This window comes from Tauraco erythrolophus, chromosome 7, assembly GCF_009769465.1.
Source record: "Tauraco erythrolophus isolate bTauEry1 chromosome 7, bTauEry1.pri, whole genome shotgun sequence".
NCBI classification, from domain to species: domain Eukaryota; kingdom Metazoa; phylum Chordata; class Aves; order Musophagiformes; family Musophagidae; genus Tauraco; species Tauraco erythrolophus.
Genome location: NC_141471.1, coordinates 62,376,113 through 62,387,554, shown reverse-complemented (window position 1 = coordinate 62,387,554; position 11,442 = coordinate 62,376,113). Strand labels below are relative to the sequence as shown.

Genomic DNA, 11,442 nt, shown 5'->3' with positions numbered 1-11,442 from the left:
CTACTAAAAGCCCCAAACTGGATAGCATATGATAAAAGGCAGGAATCGTCGTATATTTTTCTGTTTAGGACTGCAATAGAAAAGATAAAGAGAGAGTTGTTAAAATTCTTGTTCAGAACAAGGACATCCTGATGGATGTGAATCCTGGGCTTGGGGACTAACCCCTCCATAGCAAAGAGCCACCCTGAAACTCGGGGTATCTGGAAAGCCAGGAGAAGGGATTCAGGCTGGAACAGCAAAAACACAAGACAGATCACAAACTTAACTCTAAATTCTGGTCCAAGCATGTGAAGTGAGCAATTTCATTGCTCATGGAGACAAAATTTGTGTGTCTGTGTGATAGTTTGATGGGGGGGGGGGGGTATTCTGGTGGCAGGAGAGGGGATTTGCTCCCTGTGCCACCAGATCCGAGTCCCATCCCCCCCGGGGGGTTGCGCCAAATCGGCGCCTCTGCGAATTGCCCTATTTAAGTTGGGACAAAGGGACGGGAGGGCGGTCTTTTCGCAGTCTTTTGCTCAGGAGCGAGGAGAGAGCAGGAGGGCGCTGCCCTCGCTCCCGGCTCCTGGCCGGGCGGCCGCTCGGGCCCGGGCCGGCGCCATGTGCTCAAGATGGCGCCGGGGGAACCGCATGGGGGACTCGGTAAGCGCCCCGCTCCCGGGGTGCCCGCCGGGCCGAGCTCCCCCAGAGAGGATTAAGATCTAAGAGAAAACAACCACAACGACCGGGTCAGTCAGGATGGAGCAGGAGGAGGTGTGCTGGAGCTGAGGTTTCCCTTGCAATCGGTGTGAGATGGCAGGCGGCCCCCCTGCAGCCAGGGTGTGCTCGGCGGAGCAGAGACCCACTCGTGGCCCGTGGAGAAACCCACGTCGGGGAAGAGATGCCTGAGCCCAGGAGAGGTCGTGGAGCAGGGGGTGCACGACGAGGTACTGTTAATAATGGGCATGGGATGCACGACGAGGTCGTGGAGGCATCTGGAATCCGTGGGACGGCCCACGCCGACGCGAGTGGCAGCAGCTCCCTAAGGGGCCGAGACAGGTAAAGCCCAAACTGGTACAATCCATGGGGAAGGATTGCAATCCTGCGGGCAGGGCTTACGCTGGAAAAGTTTGGGGACTTTCTTTTTCCTCGTGAGTAGGGGATCCACCAAAGCAAGGGAAAAAATGGTGTAAAGACTCCTCCTCCTTTAAGAAAGGAGCGGCAGTAACAACATGGATGAACTGACCTGCACTCCCCATTCCCTGTCCCCCTGCGCCGCCGGGGGGAGGTTGAGCCAGGAACGAAAGGAAATAGGGGGTGGGGAGGTGTTAAGATCTGGCCTTGTTTTCTCTTTCTCCTCTCAAGTAACCGGTTTCGTTCCCTTATGTCTCCTGTTAAGTAACTGTTAATAAATTGTTTTGTTTTAAGAAGAAAGCCTGAGTCATGTTTTGCCCGGGACCATGGTTGGTGGGTGCTCCCTCTCGGTTCTTGTCTCGACCCTCAGTCCAAAAACCACGACAGTCTGTATCCCGTGGACACTCTGCAAGTGCCATTCTCCCCGTAGCCCCTTACAGATCACTTTCTTTAGTTCATACTTCTGTAACTGCAAAGGAAACGATGATCTTCAGTTATTATGGACAGGACAACGGGGATTGTAAATTGTAGTGAGCTTCCTGCTTTGTATGGGTTGGGCAGCTGGAGCCACCTGAGGCAGATAGATCATCATCTCCTTTTAAAACCCCACCAAAATCTGTTAGTGCTCAGAACGCTGGCGCTTGAGTGGAGGAAAAAAAAAAAAAAGGGCACAGGGAGTGTGCCTTTGTTTCCCCCTAATGCATCTGTTCCTTCTGCTTGCTTACAGACAGCGGCATGCCCGTCTGACAGCATCATCAAGATGACCTTTCTCCATAAGCAGGCAGAAGGAACAGATGCACCAGCAGGAGACGGAGACTTTTTTTCCATTTAAGTGTTGCTGTTTAAGATACTACTAGAGAGGAATTAAAAATATATACTGCCCTTGTGCGGTTTGCCTGTGAGTGGGCTCACGTCAGCCTCAGCGATGTTTAGAAGGATCTGCCAGGGTTAGGTGGAAACTGTCCACCTATAGTAGCCCTGTAGTTGTGACAGCAGTGGGCACGCTAGTTTTTGATGGTAAGAATCCTCTTGCTCCACCTGTAGCTTTCCCTTTTCAAAACGACTTAGGAAGTCAGGTGTACAAATCGGATTTTGGTCTGGTTTTGTTTGCTTGCTCTTTTCGTGGAGAACAACGGAAGATACATTTAGCAGTTTCGTGCTCTTTCCTTCAGAATGTCTGGGGATTTTCCCAGCATTCATTTGATGGCATTAAAAATGAATGGGATGACTAAACGGTTTACAATTTTACATATTCAGTTAACGTGAAAGCAATTACTAATGTGTGTAATTATCTCCAGAATTACTTGGATCATGCAAACAGCATTCAAACCAACAGTTTTTTAACTGTTTTCCAGGGAATGTGTCATTACATAATTCATAGTAAGAATAGTACCTTACAATCTGAGCTCAATATTATTGCCCTTTCAAAATTTACTTCTCAGATTATCCTCCTGGAGAGTGATAACCTTCTATTTTAACCAGTTTTTAAAGTGCTTCCAGATCTCAGCGGAGGACTGGATATTGAATAATGAATAAATATTCACCATAGTAACACTTAAGGTACAAAACTGTACACAAATTCTATAGCTTGCTAAAACTTTCTACTTTTAAGTCAAGCTGACAATCTATTAGAATAAACTAAATATGGTAAATAACCAGTGCCAGAACTGTGGGCTTAACAGAGATAAAATACTATGGTGAGCTCACCGCACGTTCTTTCCTTCCCCCTTCCCAAAACATCCCATCTGAAGCCTTCAAATATAGCAAACTGACAGGTCAGAGAGGGAGGCAAAGATGCAGGCAGGAAGCAGAGAACGGTAAGGGACCCTTAGGAAGGAAGCAAGCTGTTTGAAACAAGCCAGCCATTGGAATTTACAGCAGTATCTACGTCAAGTTTCTTGAAAAATGTTTCTGGGTTAAAAAAAAAAAAAAAATACAGGTGTGTGTCAAGAGTAAGTTAAAGGTGTTCTAGAGAAACAAGAATTAACTGCAAGCTTAAGACTAATACAAGTCAGGCTTACAGTGCACGTATCAACCTAAGATGCTTATAGATTTTGGTTTCACTTCTGTGATGGAAGAAGAACATTATCTTTGTTTTAGTGAAGCACTGCCTTCAGTTCCTGGTTTACCATCATAGGTCCCAATTTTTATGTTCATTTATTTAAACAAACAAACAAATAATCATACTTCCTTGCTGCATAAGGAATTTATTTTAAATTTATATTTTCACATAAATTCTTAAAAATTTATAAAAGTATATTGAATTTCTTACAGGATCACTGATGAGGTGAGGCTGGAAGAGATCTCTGGAGACCACTTAGTGCAACCCTGCTGCTCAAAGCAGAGTCAGCCAGGAGAAAAGAATAACAAGCTACAAACGAAGCGTAAACTGCGAGATGATCCAGTGTACCAGCTTCTGAGACTTGGAAGCAAGCAGGGCTAGCAAGTAGCAGACCACCTTCCCTTCTTCTCGCCCATTTTTTAAAAGGTGGGTACCAATGGTACTTGTACATCATTATAGAAACAAAGGTTTTTTATGGAAATGTAACGGTGAAAACATTTCTTCAGGATTGACGAAGTAGGTGAGAGCTCGTTTGTTCCAAGAATTGTCATCAATCTGAGGCAGCACTAAGCATTACTTTATAGGTGTAACTTTTTAACACTCTTGTTGTGGTTTAGCCCAGCCAGCAGCTAAGCTACGACTCGGTTGCTTGCTCATTCCTCCACCTCCTCCTCGGAGTGGAGAGGAGAAAAATGTAACAGAAGGGTTGAGGGTCGAGATAAGAACAGGGAGGGATCACCCACCGACCATGGCCCCGGGCAAAACGGACTTGGCTTGGGGACCAATCAATTTTATTTGTTAACGGTTATTTGAGAAGATAACGAGAAACAAAGCTAGATACCAAAAACACCTTCTCCCCACCCCTCCCTTCTTCCCAGCTCTACCTGCTCCCCACCAGCATCGCAGGGGGATGGGGCATGGGGATTGCAGGTCAATTTGTCACATGCTGTTTCTGCTGCTCCTTCCTTAAAGGGAGAGTACCCTTCACACTTTCCTCTGCTCCAATGGATCCCCTTCTCACTGGAAAAATAGTCCACAGACTTTCTCCAATGTGAGTCCTTCCTGAAGGATGCAATCCTTACCCATCAGATTGCTCCAGCTTGGGCTTTTCCCAGTGTCATGGCTTCTTGGGATGCAGCCACCCGCTCTAGTGTGGAGTCCTCTGCTGATTTTAGATGCATCTCTGCTTCATCATCAGTCTTCAGCAGCCCATGGAGACAATTCTCTATGACCTCTTTCAGACACAGGAACCTCTGCTCCAGCGTGGGCTTCTCCATGGGCTGCAGGTGGGTGTCTGCTCCACCATTAATCTCCACGGGCTTGCCACAGGCTGCAGGGGAATCCCAGCTCCGACACCTCCTCCTGCTCCATCCTCACTGACCTGGTGTCTGTGTGGCCATTTCTCTCAGATCTTAGTCCTCTCTGCTGCAGCCGCGCTGGACCCAACAAACCTGGGCAGCCAGTCCCAGCAGGACAAATTCCACCCAATGGGCACCCTGAGAGCAGGGCACTTTGGAGCTCTCCAAGCCACGCCGCCATGGCCATCTCCAGTTGGGGGGGGTGGCCTAGCGCAGGCAGCTGCCCAGCTGGAAGACTGGCGGGGCCAGTCCCCCATCTCCTCCTCTCTTCAGTGTAGGTCCAGTCCAGTTCAGGTTCCTTTGTCTCCTTCTTAAACAGAGCATTCCCAGAGGTGCTGATTGGCTTGGCCCTGGCCAGAGAGGATGGGGTTTTGGAGCCCAGGAAGCTTCTCATAGCTTCTTACAGGGGCTATCTGTGCAGCCCCTCCTCAGCTACCCAAACTGCATCACGTAAACCCAGCACACACTCCCAAACCAAGTTTTGACCTGTTTGAATCCAGGGACGGTAGCACTTCCGTAAAAAGATCACCAGACTAAAAGTTATGGCAATTTACAGGGCTATGAAGGAGGAAGTGTACCCTTGTGTGACTCCTGGGAGTCTGGGGTGGGAGAAATCTGGCCTCAAGCTGTTGGGATGAAGGAAGTGACAGTGGGGCCTTCAGCAGAAGGGTTAGAGACCTTCTGCACCGAGCAGAACAGGCAGAATGCAATCATGAAAAAAACTTCCACATAATGAAGATAAAACAGAGATTCCCAGAACGGATGTGGTTCCCGAAGCATAGAATCCATCTAATGGAGAAAATATATACTCCAGCACAAGTTTGTATACACACACGAGTATATGTTGAACTAATTAAACACAGTTCAGTTAGTTTATTCTAATTTGGCTTTGTTACATGTGCAAATGGAAAAAATATGTCATTCCAGAATAAATCAACAGGCAACTAAAAGTGATGAGACATCAAAGGTTTTTTGAAGGCTGATAAAATATTTGCCTCTCCTAAAGAGTGGCTGGTCCTTCAGTAAAGGACCAGACCCCTCAATTTGAATTCCAGATCCAGTTATGGGACTACGTTAACCTGTATTTCATTGGCTACAATGGACCTAAGGGATAACAACCACAGATCCAGTCCTGACGGCAGCGTGACATAAGGCAGAAGTTTTGAATCCTGTGGCCTGTTCCACTCTCACTCACTCTAAATGTGCAATTGCCACAATTCAGTGAGCTGCTTGTGGTTTTGGAACAAAGCAAGTAAAAGTGAAGTTGTGAGAATGATAAGTGTTTTCACATAATTTAATTTAATATACGCTTTGTATAAGTGAAGAAAAGAAGAATTCTGCTGATACATGCTGCTACAATATTTCATTCACACACTTCTTCATGCCTTGAATACTTTCTATTTGAATAGAGTTTATGTCCTTGCTATCTAAAACCACTAGCACAAAAATCCTGTAAAGGAATTCCTTTCTTCCCTCTCTTCCCTTCAGTATCACAATTGCCAGAAGAAGTTGTTAGACGTTCAGAGTGGACAACCTACTGGCAACAGTGGGTTGTTTTTACCGAGAGCCTTTGAGGAAAAAAATAGAAAGGAATGGATACTTGTGATTTAGTTGTTAGAGAGGGACTGCAGAGGCAAATCTTAACTAAGCTTCAGGTCATGACTCTTAGGTCAAAGACTAGAGTAAGACCTGTGTCTGCCTTCAAGAGAGAAGATAAAAACCAGTAGCTTCTGAAAGATGGATCTTACTGGTCTGCAAAAGCCAAACGATGCTATAGACCTGTATGGCCATGCTGACAACTCAGCAGCCTCCCTAGCTCAGCAAAGTCCCGACAGTTTCATTTCTGCCAAAAGCCAGTATTGATACACTGCAGCTGGATTTCCTGATAGTTCGCAGCTCAGTGGCCTATTCCTGCTATGAAGCACAACATGTCCAAGCAGCACATTGCTGTTAAAGCTAAAAAAATTTCGTTGTATGGGAGTAGTTTATGGTCTTTATCCAGGTGGCAGTTTTGGATGTAATATACTCTGAATACATGATGAGGCATAAAGCACACTAATGTTACCAAGATGAAGAAGAAACTCTTTGCCTGAGCCCTGAATTCCACATGGGAGCTGATGTCAGGCCAGTATTTCACAGCCAGTTTATAGATCACAGACAACTGGATCACGGTGAGCACAGCACAAACCGCCACCAAAATCCCAACCAAGCAGTAGTTTATGATCACCATGGGCACCTCTTGTATCTCCTTGTGGAACTGAAAGCATTCGGAGGAGTGGTATGTCGTAGAGGTGCCATAGTAGGAGAGGAGAAGAGGTGTGATCACCAGCGCTCCCACCAGCCAGACAGCAGCCACCCAGGTTGTAGTGTAGCACTTCCTAAACTCGAGTCGGAAGAGGCGTATTATGATGATGGCCACGTAAAACGCAAAGGTGGTGTACATGTGGAGATAGATGATGGCGCTTGCTAGCTTGCAGGCAAACCTCCCAAATTTCCATTCCCGTAAAATGTAATAGCTGAGGCGGAAGGGGATGCTCAGTAGCATAAAAGTGTGCAGCACCAGGAGGCTGATGATGATAATGGTCATCACGGATTGAGATCTCCTTTGAAACAACCGATGGGACATCATGATGACCCCAAGGGTGCCACCAGCCAGGTCGATGACGTACAGGGCTATGAGAATGGTGCGAAGCTTCTCTGAGGTGTCTGGCAGAGTCTCATTGGAGGAATGGTTCTGTTGGGTTATGCTGCTGTTAGGCATCCTCCTAAGCTCCTCTTTCAAAGGTTACTGAAAGTAAAAAAAGGGGATTTTAAGAACAGACGTGGTTTTTTATTGCTTCCTTTATTGTTAACTATGTCACAGGTTCGTGAAGGGACATTTTACTGAATTGTAGTTGGAATGGTGTTATCCCATGTAGTACACAACCTTATAACTGTTGTCATACTGTGTATGACAGCAATAACCCATGCCACTCGGTGTTAAAACCCTGTTTTGTATAATTATGAGTTTTATGACTTACTGAACCACACTCTAGGACATTTTTTCCCAATAATTTGCCTCTAGATTCAGCCACTTGAAATAGAGAAGACACTGTCTGTTTGTAAATTACACGAGTTTAGTCTGTGCTCATGTTATAAAGCTAAAATTGAAGGTGGGAAAATACTGAAGTGTGAAGAGGTTGTACCTATAATTTGTGGATACTTTATGAAGACACCAGAACCATCTTTTTAGTATCTTGCTGGATGGGTGCAGGACACCCATAAGGCAACAACAGCTTCAGTTTCTAGATGCATAAAGCACTTTGAAAACAAAGATGAAAATTTGATTTCTTCTTGCTTCAGCTCCAAGTCTTTTTGTTGCAGAATTTCATCTGAGCTACTCTACTATGAAAAGTGGAGAGAAGCTAAAAATTAATTTAGGAACAGTCTTCTGAAAGATGTAATCCTATTGGCATTTGTTGAACATAAGCCATGTACAGCTGCATACTTATTTAGACCTAAGGCAAAATATGGACTCTTCTGTTGTTTGGGCTCGCATACAGATTTCTGTACGAGTGTCCGGGGACAGCATGCAGGGTACATGCATACTTTGCTAAGGAAACCTGTCCTTACCTTACAAAGAGTTCCAAAAGAACAAAGTGAGAGCTGAAAAATGGTCTCTTAAAAAAGCAGCGTCGTCCCTCTCTGATTCCTTTGAAGTTTGAAATCAGTAAACTTGTTTTAATCATCAATTCTTAATTCTGTTGCACTCATCTGTAAAATGATAGGCTGCAACTGCAAAATATTTTCAGAGAATCTTCTTATTTTTGAAGCATCAGGCAGAGCAACTTTAGAAGGTCATTGGAATGTTGCGTCCAAGACTGATATAAACTTTTCTGTCCACTCCCTTTTAAAATCCGTGATCTTACTAGTATTTAAATGGTTAGAATTGTTTACCTGCCTAATAATCCTGAGACTGGCACAAGAGATTTGCTTTCCAATAAACTTTGTTAGATGAAAAGTTTTTCAAGCTTTAAGAAGATGACCTTCTGCTCTTGACACAAATTCATTTTCCAGCGTATATTGTTAGTATTTCAAACAGGCTTTAAGAAGGTGTGTTATAAATTGAGACCACAATGGATCATTCCAATTAGAATTTTATTAATTATAGCAAGTAGAATATGAGCAAAAACAGCGCTGGACGACAGGGGAGTCTGCGCTCCGCCAACTGCCGTACCTCGGATTCAAAACAGTCTCTTTTTATCAGTCCTCCAGTTCCGCAATCGTGTCTTAAGTGGAATATTCTGCGCACGTCCTAGTTGTCGTTAGGGGGTCTTTTATCTGCCTCCTGGTGATCGTTGAGGCTGAAGGCTTGAAGTCTTCCTTGATTACCTTTAGATGGTCTTCTATTGTTTTGCAAGAGTCTCAGTTCTTTAGATCCTCCTGCAGATAGTTTTAGCTTGCGCAAGTGGTGTCTGGTTTAGTTTGTGTAAGCAATTACGGTTATCTTTTCTTTTGTTGTCTAACCTTTACATTAGGCTTAACATAAATCTTAATAAACAATACCATAGTCCCTAGTTTCTCACAATCCCCCCTTTTCTTTTTATCCTATTATTGTTTATTAGACGCTACTTTCATTCTCGGTACTGCAAACTAACCTTTTTCCACAATCCCAACATTTATCATAACACTCACAAGGTAATACCTCACAATTACAATCATAGCTTTTTCGTGGCATAACACATTCACAACAATCTTCATCTTCATTGATAGATACACTCTTATATTTTGCCTCAGACCCCGTAGTTCACGATAAGAGGCTTGCATTAGATTCCATAAGGGGTCTTTGGGTTCTGACAACTCTAAATCCCTGGATAAGGAGAATTCAGTCACAGTGTCTTTAGTTGTTTTCGAAAGAGAGTTTGGAGAAATGGTTGCGACGCTTGTGGGGGCAACCTTTTCTTCAGAGGAATCGGGTGGATTCAGGACCTGGTTTTGTCCTATTGGTAAAGGATCATAAGGAAGTCTTTCTTTCATTATTTTAAACATACTTCCTCTATCTGTTCCGGGTTCCCAATACCTAATTCCCCAAGTTCGACCTATCAACCATGATTCATCCCCTGGTTTCTTTATCTTAATTTCTAGTCTCCAACATGTGTGTGGTGGACCACATGGTCCTTGTACTCCTCCGTCATATCCATGTTTTGGTGGGGTACAATTAGGAGGTCCCCATCTGATCTCTAGATAATCATCTCCTCCAGCTCTCCAATCTGATGCTAAAGTTTCACATCCCCAATAGCCACAGTAAAAATGTCCAGGATAGTTACAATAACTTTTTCCAGGATTTGAGGCTGGGCATACATAATATGCTTTACATTGGGCTGCTGATCGACTTATTTGTGGACACGTCTGTCCGTAGCACCCACCATGTTCAAAAGGTATCATTGAATATAAATGTACAGTAAAATTCCAATTATTTCCTGGACCAGTTCGATTTTGTATTAATTTTGATTCCTGTAAATTATAGAGTTTCCAAAGTGTCGGTTCATGAGGATTTCCATTTGTTTGTGCCACTATCAATAATAACACTAGCGGTATACCAAGAAAAAGGGTGTTTGTTACCTCCGTTAATTCCAGTATATTTTTACCAATCTTGGGGAAGTTCAGCCATTGCTTTTTCTGCGTCCCATTGCACTGGTTCTTTTCTCCACAGTTTATTCCTCCTCTGCCTCGCCCGTCGACTCGGTTGCTTCGAGCCACGAGGTGTACCATCTTCTCGGCAGCAAGGGAATTCTTCAGGAGAATAGCTGCTTTGGATTTTCTGCCTGTTTATGTAGGTGCTCCACTTTGCAGCTTTAACTTGTGGGACAAAGCAAGACACAGTTAGTACTTCCCGTCTACACTTTATAGTCAGGATTTCAGTTACAAAGGGAACCGGTTCATTGGAGTGGTAACAATAATATTGAGGGTTTATCCCTTTAGCAAAAATTTCCCACCACTCCCATGATTCTCGAATGATTGCTTGTTCAAACTCTAATTGTTTTAGTTTCCACTCCGTGAGAGTTCTTTGAATTTTCCAACACTGTGTACAGACTCCTATTGGAGGGTATTCATATTCACAGTGTGTCCACCATTTATCTCGGCATACCTTACACTTGGAACAAACAAATGGATAACAATTGCAGTTCAAATCATTACATCTAATTCGTATATTTAAAATGCATGTATCTTTTATATCAGAATATTTCCTATATTCAATATTGTGAGGCTGCATAAGTTTAACAGTTTCCTCTAGCACACTTAGTATGTTTCCATATATAATAAACAAGCAAAGAACCAACTATTGCAAGTATAAACGATAATACATACTTCACTCCAAAAGATAATATGGTAAAATAATCAAATAAAGTATTTATCATCATGTTATCTCTTCAGGGTTATCTTGGTGTCACCTGGAGTACTGATTACTTTCCAGTGGGGTTTCGTCACTGGGCCTTTAATGCGGTTGGCATGAGTCCATCCACGCTCAGCAGTTCTTACAGCTATCTCTGTAGTTAACAAAACAAGAAAAGGTCCTTCCCCGAGGGGAGGTAAGGTTTCTCCCTTTCATGCTTTTATCAAAACTTTATCTCCCGGTTTTATTTAGTGAATTGCAAACCCTAAAGGTGTTTGAGCTATCATTCCAATTTCTCTGAGCTCTTTCAATCTTTTTCCAATAGTGATTATATATTTTTGGATATTATCATCTTCAATTACATTATTTCCCAAGGGCACTCCTCGGGAATAAGGCATACTGTATAACATTTCATATGGTGATAATCCAGTCTCACTGTGTGGTTTTGTTCTTATATTTAAAAGTGCCAAAGGTAAGCACTTTGTCCAAGGCATTTGAGTTTTAATCATTAATTTAGCCAATTGTTGTTTTATTGTTTG

The 11,442-nt window shown here is 43.6% G+C and overlaps 1 protein-coding gene across 1 annotated transcript; it reads right to left on the bottom strand.

The window, feature by feature from the left end:
* Nucleotides 1–6,427: 6,427 nt before the first annotated feature.
* On the bottom strand, nt 6,428–7,291 carry LOC104383133 (putative G protein-coupled receptor 141). The gene has a single exon (XM_009991216.2). The coding sequence runs from the start codon at nt 7,289–7,291 to the stop codon at nt 6,428–6,430; it is 864 nt and encodes a 287-aa protein (XP_009989518.2).
* Between the last annotated feature and the right edge of the window lie 4,151 nt (nt 7,292–11,442).

Excerpts from the sequence above, each read along its gene's own strand:
- LOC104383133 (XM_009991216.2), bottom strand. The coding sequence starts at position 7,291 with ATGCCTAACAGCAGCATAACCCAACAGAACCATTCCTCCAATGAGACT.